Source organism: Rana temporaria, chromosome 12 (genome assembly GCF_905171775.1).
Source record: "Rana temporaria chromosome 12, aRanTem1.1, whole genome shotgun sequence".
Taxonomy (NCBI): domain Eukaryota; kingdom Metazoa; phylum Chordata; class Amphibia; order Anura; family Ranidae; genus Rana; species Rana temporaria.
In genome coordinates, this window is record NC_053500.1 from 98,807,328 (window position 1) to 98,822,317 (window position 14,990).

Sequence of the window (14,990 nt, forward strand, 5' to 3'; positions counted from 1 at the left end):
CTATTTGCACTAATAAAGTGACTTATCAGATCATCAGTCATTAGGGGACAGCTCTGACATTAGGAAGCAAAGCCCTGCTCCTCCACCAAAATTAAAGCCCCCACACCCCTGCAGTGCAGAACAAAAAGATTAATGGGGAAAACATTAGCTTCATTGAGCTTACAAGCAATAACGATGGCTGGTTCTTTGCCTTCTGATTGCCCCTTTTCACAGCTTCCACCATTCAGGTCCTCTTTAAATGTATCCTGAAAGGATAAAGTACATGTTTGCTTTCAAATGCAATTATCCTATACATCAGGAGTCTTCAAACTGTGGCTCACGGGCCACATCTGACTGGCTATGAGGGTATGTGATAGATCCTTAGACACAGGTCTTATGGGAACCCTGATGTAAGGGGGACTCTGGTGGAGACATTGGTGTAAGGTGGCTGTGATGGGGACCCTGCTGTAAGAGGGACTCTGATGGAGTCACTGGTGTAAGGGAGGACTCTAAAGGGGACCCTAATGTAATGGGGACTTTGATGGAGACACGAGTGTAAGAGAGGGGACTCTGATGGGGACCTTGATGTAGGTGGGGAGGCTGGTGGGGACTCTGATGTAGGGAGGGACTCCAAAGTGTACTCTAATGTTTTATTAAAGTTATTTTAGTTTTTTTTCTGAATCGTATCATGCTAATTATATATACAAAGTGTTACGCTAAAAAAAAAATATTTATGTTAAAATAGATAGTGAATTGGTATAAAAATATGAGTATCGTAATTATATAAATGTCCAACATAGGAAACCAATCTCACCAAAAAATTGTGAAAGGTGTGTGGTTCCAACAGCCAAAGATTGAAGATGGATGATATCTCCTTCCCTCCATCATAGAGGCAAATCACAAACACCCAAATCAGATGTCGTCTTACCAGAGCTCGAGGACCCCCTGAAAACAGGCGAGTCAAACAGGCTCTAGCAATACTCCAGTAGGAATCAAACAGCAAAGATAGAAAAGATAACACCAGCTCCCAAATGTGTTGTACATATGAATAAAAAGCACTAAATAGCGCAAAACCTTAAGACAAATTCTTTATTAAAAACAAGTGCTACTCACACAAGTGAAAGAACATGTGTATGTCTCAAAACAATGCCGGTCAAGCAAGATGGCATCCGCCTTCACTTTGGGGTAGCGCGATGGCATGACCAAGCCACTTCGACCTACAGGTTTCATCATCACAGGACTTCTGCTGGGGCTGTTTGATTCCGGCTGGAGTAATTGCTAGTGAGAAAGTCCCCAAAAGCCTGTTTAACCCAACTGTTTTTTAGGGGGACCTCAAGCTCTGGTAAGAGGACATCTGATTTGGGTGTTGGTGATTGGCCTCTATAGTGGAGGGAAGGAGATATCATCCATCTTCCACCTTTTGGCTGTTGGTACTACACACCTTTCACGATTAGGTTTGTGGGACTGTTTTTTCACGTAGGACATTTATAGGATTATATGTTAGCGCAACACTTTGTGTGTGTGTGTGTGTGTATATATATATATATATATATATATATAATCAGTTTCAGTGACAAATATCTCACTGTTGTGTTTGCAGCTTTTTCTTTTATATTAACACAAGTGCAGTATTTTTGTTTTTGTTTTCACAGTATCGTGCTAATTCACATGAATATGACTTATGTGATGTGGCCATCATACTGAAAAGTTTGAAGAATCAGTCATATATCATTGATGTAGCAGAAAGCTGCAAACAATCTGAAACCTTTTTATACGGCTCTGTACCTGTGTTCCACCAATAACCTTTTTAAATGGTTGTGCTGCAGGGTGAATTTACTATTACTTTATGTAAAAAGCGAACTGCTGCAAAAAAAGTCGTTCTTTGCATAATGACAAAGAGGATCATTGCATCCATGTTATCCAATCCCACCTCACTTCCTTTCCCCAAACAAACTAGTATCTCATGGAAACCATTTCCTCTCTGATGTGTCCTTCTATGTCCTCAGACCATGATGTCCTGTCATTTGATGGCGATGACCTTATTTCATACCAGTTCAGGAAGAAAACAAATCGCACGCTGGAAGATGACATCTCTTTTAATTTTAAAACACTGGAGAAGGACGGAGTCCTAATGCATGCCGAAGGGACCCAAGGAGACTACGTGACTTTGGAGTTAGTGAAGGGTCAGTTGGTCTTCAGGATGAGTCTTGGTAAGGAGCGTTACAAATTTTTGTAATGATAAAGTGACTAATTGGGCATACTGAAATAAGATCCTAAAAAAGATCTAGACAATGAAAATGTTATACATAATATGTATGCACATATATAAACTAGTATACTAAAGAAAAAATGAAAATGTTTGAATTTTTTTTTTTTTTTATAGAAACATTTTCATAAGAATAATTGCGTATTGTAGTAAAGTGTTTTTTGTCTTTCTAAAGAAGTATGCAAGCAAGACAATGTCATGGCTTGGGACCTTTAAACAGAACTCCATCAAAAATCGAATCTGATGTTAAGAACTAGTACACTAGCATTAAGCTTGGACACAGCTTGGGTATCCAAAATCCCTGTAAAGAGAAAGCATTTGTATGCAGCCATTGCTTGAAACAAAACAAGGGGACATTTTTGCAGTAGAGACCAGTGGCTGCCTGTCGATCAGGGACGCCGCCCCCCTAATCTACATGCAGGGTACCAGACGCATGGATTTCAACAAGGTTTTTTTTTTAAGCACATGATTAGAGCCTGAGACTCTAATTGGCTCCAAGAGAGGGTGGGCTCGGGGCGCAGAGCATTGTGTGACAATAGCAAATATATATATATATATATATATATATATATATATATATATATATATATATATATATATATATATATATATATATAATAGCTATTGTCTTCCAGATTCTCCTCCCAGGCCAATCAGGAAGCGGGTCCTGAGAGTCTTGAGACTCCCGGCCAATCGGGTCTCAGGACCCACTTCCTGTGGGAGAAGGAGAAGCCACGGCCCCAGCCGGGAGCAGAAGCCCTGGCTCTTCCCTCGGCTGGAGCGAGGAGCAGCAGCCCTACCCCTCTATATCTCCTAAGGTAAGGCCGCCTTCCCATCCGTCTCCCACTGGGTTGTCGGTTTTGGTGCAAGTGAGGTGGGGGTGTGCTTGCCGACCCCCCCACCCCCAAAATACTAAGCCGCCACTGGTAGAAACACAGACTGCAATAAAATCTCAATAGAGGCTCCAAACCTCTCTGGCTTTTTCAAAACCAAAATAAAATGTTTTTTTTTTTTTGGATGAAATCAGATTTTAAAGGCAAGATAAACATTCCTATGTTCACCTTGTATATTTCACCTACATAAGTCGCACACTGATCATGTGGTTTCATGGTGTCATTTGTTGCCCTGTACACACAGTACAGAGTAGACTAAATCCTCACATTCTTGTGTCAGCAGTTTTGATTTGTGTTAAACACAGAGCAATGCATGAAACTGGTCTGTAGACTATGAATTGACACCTGCGAAGGAACTACATATCCCACAATTCCTGGGTCTCTGAGTCTAGTGTTCTGCTGCTGAGAACTACACAGTAATTAGATATGATGCAGACACAAGAAGGCAGACTATTCACAGACACGCAGCACACCATGTAGTGTTTTGTCACATTAGCAACAACACTTAGGGGGTGGCAGGGCATGCATTTGATGCAGTGTGTCCTGTTCTCTTGGAGTAGCTAGCTGAAGCAATATATGAATATAGGAAAATTGATCAGCCATGACACCACAAACTGCAGCCACAACATGTGAGCCCATCATTACAAGATAAGGCAAACAAACAAAAAAAAAGAATATAACTACATTAGTACCTAAATAAAACAATGAAAACCATTTACAATGTCTGTTCTGTTAAAAAAAATAAAACATGTATTACTATATTACCTAAATTGATAGACTTTACATACCAGAAATATATTGAACATAAATTCTCATTTATTTCTTTAATGGCTAATAGGCAATAGCCCCCTCCACCCAGTAGACAGTCACACAGTTACCACACTGGGGAGTTTACTGGATGACCAGGCATGGCATTCCATTCATATTCAGCGCAATGGACGTGACCTAAATATAACTCTAGATGGAGAAGTACAAAGGCTTCGATGCAAGGGGGACTTTGACCAGCTAGACCTGGACACTGAGGTATGATTCAGCATTCATCCCTGTATACATTTTCTATTACATTCATGTTGGTTGGCAAAGAATATGTGATATTATGTACACTAGAATAACTGTATAAATAAATGCAAAAATTCAAGCAATATGGTTAAAGCTGGCTTCAGACTTCTGTAGTGCTAAGGCAGCCCATTTTTTTCTTAATGGGCTTCCAATGCATGGCAAAGTACATTTCACTTTTTTAACACTCTGCACAACATAAACACATTTTGTAATGCAAGACATGAACATTGTGGTGTTTTGCAGTACAGTGCAGGCTTATTTTTGCTATGGTACATGTGCATTTCTCAGCTTACATTACAGGGCATTCACAAAGATTCCTGTGCTGTTATAATGGTACAGGAACCTTTCAGAAGTGGTCTGCGCCACATTAACAAATCAGATTGACTTGTTTCAGGTCTATCTGTGCCACTTTTTATTTCAGAATGAAATGGAAATTGTACAGGTCTGCCGCCAATTGACATACGGAATGCAGCAGTTTTCCATATAAAAAACTGCTGCAAATTTCTGCCAGGCGTGACATGTTGTATGGGATGCAAACAGTTCACATTTCTCTCTGTGCACATGCGTTGATCACACCACACAAGCAGAGCCTGCAGGGATAATAACTCTTCGACCTTGAGCCAAGCAAGGGGTGGGGATGGCCAGAAAGATAGTAGCATACTGCTCCAGCTCTCATGTTCTCTGTGTCTGTGCTGCCTGTCACAGATACGGCAAAGCAGAGAACTGACCACTCATAATTAATGCCCTCTTAGTTATGAGAAAAACAAGATTTTCCATTTTTTGTTTAATCCCCTCCTCCCCCCCAAATTGGTGCATTTTTGCATTTGGGGTTAATTGTTAATTAGGTTATTCAAATTGAAAATAGTGATGTGTGTAACAGAACGTCCCACACTCCGCTTGAGTGCTTCCATCATATAACACTTGCTCCAGTCTGAATATAGATATTATAGCTGCATTACAACCAAGAACTAGGCATGACTCGTTTGGCTGCAAAACTGGAACAGTTTATTTGAACAAGAATACAGGCTTTTATACACTTGAGAAGGAGGTTACTCACCACATTAACAATGACCCAAATATGTACCCAAAACATCACACAATGGTTTAGCTAACGAGGTAAAGCTGACTCATGGCTAATCCCATCACAGAGAATCCTTAAATAACCACCTGGATGACTCCGTGCCCACCCAGACTATTCTGGTCACAATTGCTGTCAACGAGCTCACACATTATAATACACATTATCATAATTATAAACACAGCACACCTTCAGAAAATAGCAGGAGATCCCAGTAACAAACTGTTCGTCTCCTACCTACAATCAGCTGAGGCAAAGCTCATACAACGTTCCATCATTCTGATACAGTGGAATTAATGTATCATAGACTTCTTGAGGGATATTGTTAATAAATATTACTGTCCCATCTGCAGTTATCCAAACCGCATACTCAGAGTCCATTAAGTTGTTGTGCATTATTTGCTTGGTCACCCTGTGCCCTTAATAGACACAGGATGACTTGCATATAAGAGGGACATGGGGGGCTGAAACAAAGGTTTCCCAGTTCTCTCCAAAAGCCCCTGCCCTGGCTAGGTCTGTCACAGTGTGTGCTTGAACTGCAGCTCCAGGCAGCAAGTTGAAAGATTAACTGCAAGGGCCAGGACAGGATGATGAAAGTGTAATGTTGAAGTAGTGCTTATGGCGACCAATTCGATTGTTCCTGAGATGGTATTTTAACACCTGTACTAGAGTAATGTAGACTTGAACTAAAGTCTGTCTACAATATGACAACTTCTTTACCCAAATTCTTACCCTTTTAATTCTTACCCCTTTTTATTTCTTTTAAAGAAAAATATACTTTGCCACACAATCTCGTGTATATATCTTGCAAAATACACAGTTTTTTTCTGTTAAGATTTGTATTGATTTTTCTTTGTACCTAGATTTTTTTTGCTGGTATTATGTATCAGGATAAAAGCATTTCACATAAACAGAACTTTCGTGGTTGCCTGGAGAATATAATCTATAATAATGTCCACATTGCTGATCTTGCCAGGAGGAACAAATCATCTATCCGGTTTATGGTGAGTTAAGGTTGATGTGTGTAGGGTAATTTCCAAATAGTAATCCTGGACTGAATTAACATTATTCCAGCATGCAGAACAAAATTGTGTGACCTCTTAGTGCAGAGGTTCCGAAACGTTTTATGTAAAGGGACAGTTCACTCTCCATTACACTGTTTGGGAGCTAGACTGTGGTGAGTAGGAGCGTAAAAATGCTTTTAGAAAGCTCTGCATGCAGGAGTCTTTTCCTAATTTTGGGGACCACTGTCTGTGCTTGCTTTTAAGGGAGCATGCAATGTCTGAAGATTCTGCTTACATCAGCAGTGTAGTGGCATCACAAGTAATGATTCAGTACAGAGGCTGGGACAGAGCTATTCCTATCCCAAGGGTCCTATCCTAATGTTTCCCTAACAATTTATGCAAACTGTTGGTATACAAGGTATAAAGTATGAAACCAAGACATTGCCAAAAAAAAACATTCTGAGACATGGGTACTCAAGAGCTCAAGGGTTCTTACCACCTCGAACATTTCTATCATCATACAGTTAATCATACAATTAATTTTGCATAGGTAAAAAGATTTGGTGAGATACTCCCAATAGGAACAAGTCTAAAAACATGCAGGCCCAGCAGATTTCCTCATTAGTGCCCTGCAGGTGTCACAGCTAATTGAAAATGATGAAACCACTCCCATTAGATTCATTTTTCCACATGGGCACAGAGAAACACAGAGGGATTTCTTGAGAATAACACAGGTAGGAATCTGCGACAAAGGTTGTTATAATCCTTGCAATGTACATAGATCACCCAGAGGGGAATGTTTTTTTCTCAAAAGTGGAGTTACGCTTTAAGGCCCAGATTCACAAAGGAGATACGACGGAGTATCTCAGATACTCCGTCGTATCTCTCAGAGTATCTATGCGACTGATTCATAGAATCAGTTACGCATAGATAGCCCTAAGATCCGACAGGTGTAATTGTTTTACACTGTCGGATCTTAGGATGCAGTACCGTGGCCGCCGCTGGGGGGAGTTCCCGTCGTAAACCAGCGTCGGGTATGCAAATTAGGAGTTACGGCGATCCACAATGTTTTTTTGCGTTCGCTACATCGCTGCTAGTCTAGTTTCCCGTCGCAAAGTTAGTCGTCGTTTTTGGTGCCTTAACTTTACACAGCACACGTATGTGCTGTATAAAGTATGGCCGTCGTTCCCGCGTCGAAATTTAAAAATTCACGTCGTTTGCGTAAGACGTCCGGGAATACGGAAGTACGCTACGCACGTCGCTGTTCGAAAAAATGACGTCAGTTCACGAAAATCACGGCGGGAATTTCAGAACGGAGCATGCGCAGTAGGTCCGGCGCGGGAGCGCGCCTAATTTAAATGGCACACGCCCCTTTGAATTACGCGGGCATACGCCGGAGGCCGCCGGCGTAGGTTTTCATTGCAAGTGCTTTGTGAATCAGGCACTTGCCATGAAAACTTGCGGCGGTGTAACGTATCTACGATACGTTACGCCGCCACACTTCTACGTGAATCTGGCCCTAAGTATGTAAAGTAGTACAGGAACAAGGCACTGGAGTTAGTAGAATCAAAAGAGCAATATTTTATTAAAAGAAGTACACTTTATAGGTTAAAATCTCTAAGTCTGGCTCAGGATGTAATCCAAACATATGGCAGAGCATAGGGCAGAATGTGTACCAGCAGGCAGATCAAACAGCAGCATGTAACAAATAGCAAAAAACAACAGGATACACAAGTTGTCCAAAAGAGAGAAAACAAGCAGCGCCAACCTAAGTGCAGTAGTGTTATCACAAGTTTTTTATTTTTAGTAGAAATGCACTCACTCACTGAGTAGAATAAAAGCAGGCACATCATGATAAAGTCCAATGGACAGCAGTCCAAGAAACCCTGGTCACGGTCAGATGATGTGGATATCGTGCACGCGTTCGTAACATACGTGCTCCTTCATCAGACATAGCGATCTGCCATCTTGGATGTGGTAAAGAAGGGAATGACAGGGCGGGTGGGCCAATCAGATCGTAGCACCGGCCTGTCGATAATTCACTAGTACTGACTAACTCTAGGGGTCAGAAGGCGGAGATTGGGCATGGATTGGTTATAGAGTTTGTCAGTCATTGTCTTTTAAAACAAATAGCATGATGCAAAAAGAGGTGAGAGAGGGAAAGAGACTGGAAATAGGAAAAGACACGGACACAAAATAAACAATAAAAGAGGGAGGAAAGTGGGATTGAAAAAGGACACATGGATATGTAATGGAAAAATTATTTTCATAAAATGTATTTGATTACTTATATACGCACTAGTCAAATATGAACAAGAACAAATATCTCTGCCAAAGTGAAAAATATTAGGAGATTATATAATATATGGAAGATCTATGTGCACAAAGAGTGGTAATGATAATTTGGAGTAAATACACTAACTAACTAACTATGTATATTTTGGAATGAAATGTAGCGCTACCCCCGGAGGAGCCGCTGGCTAGATTTGGGACGGCATGATTATGTTACCTTTGTGATGTGTCTAGGGATGATGATGATGATGATGATGAGAGCAAATGACGGAATGTCCAGACAGCAGGGTGCCGTTGTCTGTGCTTTTCTTACTGGTCCAACATGACCAACAGTCAACTCGAGGTAGATAGAATAGGTTGGTGAAAGGAGAGAAACTTGCAGATTCAGGCCTCTAGATGAGTGAAGCAGTCCTGCTTCAGGATAATAGCAATTGCTTCTTCGCCACTCCAGCCGGAGTGGGTGTAGTGCCCCTGGACAGGTCCCTCTCACAGGCCTGGCAGCCAGGGCGTCACTTAGAACTTCTGGGAAGGAACAAGTCTCTGCCACCGACTTGGCTCTAATAGATTTAGGATTAGTAATGGGACCTCTGCCACAGGCCCAATACTCATGAACATGGATGATAGAGCGGATCTTTCCAGTAAACACAATTTAGGTAGACTTGTTAGCTTGGGGTCACCGACTGACAGTTTGCAGCATACAACCTGTCAGTGTCCAGTCACCCAGATCCCCGATGGATCGTCTAAGCCCTATTGGATCACCTGCCTCTGGGTTCACCTCAGACCGACTCCCCACCGAACAGCACAACTCGCTTGGGATCTTCTTAATAAGAGGTAGGGGGCCCAGTAAATCACTGGGGCCCCTTTGCAGCATCAGTCGCTCCGGGCCATGAGGGCCCGGAGTCAGGAACTCCGCGTAGCACATGCGCCCCGGCCTGGTAGGCCATATCGCCGGGGCCCGTGATGTGCGCACACCCTAAAGGTGGGTGCCGCACCTGGAACCAGGAACGGGCGAAGAACCCCACAAAATGGCATCTGTCACAGAAATGCCCTCCCCCAGCATGCCCCGCAAGGGAAACACTCCTCTCATTGGCTGCTGGAGAAAGGCGATCCGCCTGGACCCCTCTGGCGCCACCTGCTATCCAAAGATGGGAAGGTATCTTTGGAACACATAAGAATACCACAGGTCAGCCCAGGACTGACAGCAGCCCAATTTAATAAATCAACACGGATGAGAGCAAGGTAACTCTCTCATCCCCCAACTAAATTTGACATAGCACCTGTACTGACAAGTACACAGGCGCTACAGAAAAATGGATTGAAAAAAAATTGTTAAGAATTAATTAAAATTAAAAATGGAAAATACAGATCAATTAATTAGAGATTTAAAATTACCAGTGGAAAATAAAATTATATATAGATACACACACATGTATGCATAGCACGGAGAAATTTAGAAAAATGCGCAAAAATGTATGAAAAATATATATGAAAAAATATACATACATATGCATATATAATATTTGTGAGAAATGTAAGGAATAAACAAAAGCATATGTTCACAAAAGTATGCATGCAAATGAAACGCACACACTGAAAACAAGGCAGCAGACTGTCAAGAGGAGAGGTGATTTTGGGTGGTGGGCAGGCTGCAGCGCATTTCCGGGTCACCTCCCCTTTGTCAAGCAGCCCAAATGAAGTGAAAGACTGGCTTTTAAGCTCAACTAAAGGGGAAAGAGAACAAAGTGGCAGTATAATCCCCATAACACTACTGCATGATGGACCAGAGGGACTACAGATACCAGCATATTGCATCCAAAAAATAAAAAAATAACGAGTACATAAAATTTATAAATTAATGTTTTTTAATTTTGCACTAAAAACAATGTCACAGCAGAAATATGCTTCGCTACTTGGATCCCATTCCAAATATCATAATCTCAACATATTTGAGTGAAGGGCTTAAGAATTATTAGACCAGCTAATATTGTCCTACAAAATAGATCTGACCACCACACTCTGCCAGGTCCAATAAAGTCTTCAACAAAGGACCATTACAATTTTTGTACAAGGATTTTTTTCAAACATCCCTACTTATACCACCTTCCCAAGGTGCGCAAAAGTTCTGCCAATCCCCTGGGATGACTTATTGTGTCCTCCATGGAGAGCATTACCAGTGCATTATCCCAATATACAGATTTTTTTCCTACAGTCCATGGCAAAGTCCCTTAATTAATACATCAAGGATTCCTTATAACTTTTGGGCATTTCAAGTAATTATCAATTGGAAAAATCTTGTTGGTTGTCCCTATCTGTCAACTCACTGTATAATTGTATTTCCCATGAGGTAGGCTTTACAGCTTTAGGCCATTTTCTAGCCAGGGAATCCCACTTGTATCCTACCCAGGCACAATTTATATTGGCAGGTACACATTTCTGCCTTAAACACAATTATTTTAGTTTCAGGGGGATCATTATCTCCAGATATGGGGCACAGCCATGGGCATTTCCTTTGTGCCTTGTTATGCCAACCTCACCATGGGGTGGTGGAAGGAGTCCAATATCTGGAGAAATAACTCCTTTTTGCATCTCACAATTTTTCTATGGAAGATACATTGACAATATTGTCATTTGGGATGGCCCCCATCCACCATTAATCTTTTTGTACTGCACTGCAATTGTAAAAGCCTGTGTCTTTTATTTATGCACTTCATTGGTTTTCCCAGACCTCTGGGCCACATGGATCGTAAGATTATTTCCAAAACCCACTTCGAGCTCTCTTCTGTAAATTTTTGTATTTGCATTACGGTAGCTGTCACCATCCCAAGTGGAATAATAACATCCTAAGGGACAGTTCTGTAGACTCAGAAAGAATTGCACCCTAGATGAGGATTATATTTTACAAGGACAGATCTTGAAAGATAGGTTTTTGGACAAGGGTTTTAATCCTGACCTCATCCAGCAGGTCTATCAGGAATGCCAATCTGCCCTCTCTGTATGTCACATGGCTAAGCAAACGGCTAGTTCATTACATAATTCCAACACAAACATAAGCAAATGGAAAGGATAATTTTATGCTATTGAGGTTTTTAGCACATTACTACCCATACACTTTTTTTGTAGCATACCTTTTCTTTTTCTCTTATGAAATTATTATAATAAATTAGTTTATATCAATATGTGTGTGTGTATTTATATATATATATATATATATATATATATATATATATATATATATATAATTTTATACACACAGTATCGCACAAAAGTGAGTACACCCCTCACATTTTTCTAAATATTTTATTATATCTTTTCATGTGACAACACTGAAGAAATGACACTTTGCTTCAATGTAAAGTAGTGAGTTTGTATAACAGTGTAAATTTGCTGTTCCCTCAAAATAATGCAACACGCAGCCATGAATTTCCAAACTGCTGGCAACCAAAGTGAGTACACCCCTAAGTGAAAATGTCCAAATTGGACCCAATTAGCCATTTTCCCTCCCTGTCATGTGACTTGTTAGTGTTACAAGGTCTCAGAGGTGTGTTAAATTTAGTGTTATCGCTCTCACATGGCAACTCATGGCAAAGAACTCTCTAAGGCTCTGAAAAAGAATTGTAGCGCTACATAAAAATGGCCTACACTATAAGAAGATTATCAAGACCCTGATACTGAGCTGCAGCACGGTGGCCAAGACCATACAGCGGTTTAATAGGACAGGTTCCACTCAGAGCAGGCCTCGCCATGGTCGACCAAAGTAGTTGAGTGCACGTGTTCAGCCTCATATCCAGAGGTTGTCTTTGGGAAATAGACGTATGAGTGCTGCCAGCATTGCTGCAGAGGTTGAAGGGGTGGGGGGGTCAGCCTGTCCGTGCTTAGAACATATGCTGCACACTGCATCAAATTGGTCTGCATGGCTGTCGTCCCAGAAGAAAGCCTCTTCTAAAGATGATGCACAAGAAAGCCCACAAAAAGTTTGCTGAAGACAAACAGACTAAGGACATGGATTACTGGATTGTCCTGTGGTTTGATGAGACCAAGATAAACTTATTTGGTTTAGATGGTGTCAAGCGTGTGTGGCGGCAACCAGGTGAGGAGTACAAAGACAAGTGTGTCTTGCCTACAGTCAAGTATGGTGGTGGGAGTGTCATGGCTGGGGCAATGGGGAGCTACAGTTCATTGAAGGAACCATGAATGCCAACATGTACTGTGACATACTGAAGCAGAGCATGATCCCCTCCCTTTGGAAACATAACAACCCCAAACACACCTCCAAGATGACCACTGCCTTGCTAAAGAAGCTGAATGTAAAGGTGATTGACTGGCTAAGCCTGTCTCCAGACCTGAACCCTATTGAGCATCTGTGGGGAATCCTCAAACAGAAGGTGGAGCAGCACAAGGTCTCTAACATCCACCATCTCCATGATGTCGTCATGGAGAAGTGGAAGAGGACTCCAGTGGTAGCCTGTGAAGCTCTGATGAGCTCCATGCCCAAGAGGGTTAAGGCAGTGCTGGAAAAAAATGGTGGCCACACAAAATATTGACACTTTGGGCCCAATTTGGACATTTTCACTTAGGGGTGTACTCACTTTTTTTGCCAGTGGTTTCCTGTTAGTATGTATTTAGTGTTGCGGCCCGCCCACCACCCAACGTCCGCTTTCCTCATGACAGTCTGCTGCCCTGTTTGTGACTGTAGATGTTACTGGCTTGTCTATCCTTCTGGCGTTTTTTTGGTGCTTGTTACATGCTGCTGTTTGATCGGCCTGCTGATACACATTCTGCCCAATGCTTCATCTTTGGCTTACATCGCAGGCTGGACTCAGAGGGCCAGATTCTCGTACCTGCGGCGCAGCGTAACGTAACCCGTTTATGTTACACCGCCGCAAGTTTTCAGTCTAAGTGCCCGATCCACAAAGCACTTACCTGTAAACTTGCGGCGGTGTATCGTAAACACGTCCGGCGCAAGGCGGCCCAATTCAAATGGGGCGGGTACCATTTAAATTAGGCGCGCTCCCGCGCCCGACGTACTGCGCATGCTCCGTTCGCAAATTTCCCGACGTGCTTTGCTCGAAATTACGACGCGCCGACGTGTTGAGAATCGCGACGTGCGTAACGTACTTACGCCGGGAAAACAAAAAAATTCAAAAGCGACGCGGGAAAGACGGGCATACTTTAACATGGTGGAGTAATTTTACACCATGTTAAAGTACCCCTAACTTTGCGACGGGAAACTAAGACTTGCGTCGACGTAACGACGGGAAAAACCTTTGTGGATCGCCGTAACTGCTAATTTGCATACCCGACGCTGGTTTACTACGCGAACTCCCCCCAGCGGCGGCCGAAGTATTGCATCCTAGGATCCGACGGTGTAATTCAATTACACCTGTCGGATCTTAGGGCTAGCTATGCCTAACTATGCTATGTCACATAGTTAGAACGGCCCTAAAACAGAGATACGACGGCGTATCAGGAGATACGCCGTCGTATCTCTTTTGTGAATCTGGCCCAGAGTTTTTAACCTATAAGTGTGCTTTGTGTAATAAAATGTTGTATTTTTGATTCTACTAACTCCAGTGCCCTTTTCTTGTGCTTCTATGCATACGCCTTGAGGAGATCCATCCCAGATCTTTCTCCAGGAGCTGCAGAAGATTCTTGGACCCTCACATCCATCCTTTTCCTTATATGGGACTTATTGTATATGGGCTCATGGACATTTATACCACTGTTGGGAACACTGAGCAATTTACACTGTATGTTCATACCAATTGTGTATTGTCCTACGCTTAAAGTGGTTGTAAACCCACTTTTTTGACTTTTGCCTACAGGTAAGCCTATAATAAGGCCCCATACACACAAGAGGATTTATCCGCGAATACGGTCCAGCGGACCGTTTCCGCGGATAAATCCTCTCGAGGATTTCAGCGGATTTCTCTGCGATGGAGTGTACTCACCATCGCATTGAAATCCGCGCCGAAATCCTCTGGCGATGACGTGTCGCGCCGTCGCCGCGATTATGACGCGGCGACGTGCGCGACGCTGTCATATAAGGAATTCCACGCATGCGTCGAATCATTACGACGCATGCGGGGGATCCCTTCGGACGGATGGATCCGGTGAGTCTATACAGACCAGCGGATCCATCCGTTGGGATGGATTTCAGCAGATAGATTTGTTTAGCATGTCAGCGAATATTCGATCTGCTGGAATCCATCCCAGGGGAGAAATATCCGCGGAAACAGATCCGCTGGAGTGTACACACCATAGGATCTATCCGCTGAAACCCATTCGCTGGGATTTTTCAGTGGATGGATTCTATCGTGTGTATGGGGCCTTAGGCTTACCTGTAGGTATAAAGAATATCTCCTAAACCTGTACGGTTTAGGAGATTTTCCCCCCGCAATGCGCCGCTGATGCCGCTTTAA

The 14,990-nt window shown here is 42.5% G+C and overlaps 1 protein-coding gene across 1 annotated transcript in view; it reads left to right on the plus strand.

The window, feature by feature from the left end:
* Positions 1–14,990, plus strand: part of CNTNAP1 (contactin associated protein 1) — a 385,880-nt gene that overhangs the window by 141,641 nt on the left and 229,249 nt on the right. The window contains exons 5-7 of the mRNA XM_040329819.1: positions 1,986–2,189; positions 3,977–4,161; positions 6,139–6,279. Coding sequence (XP_040185753.1) covers positions 1,986–2,189; positions 3,977–4,161; positions 6,139–6,279 — 530 coding nt within the window. The remainder of the gene's footprint in view (positions 1–1,985; positions 2,190–3,976; positions 4,162–6,138; positions 6,280–14,990) is intronic.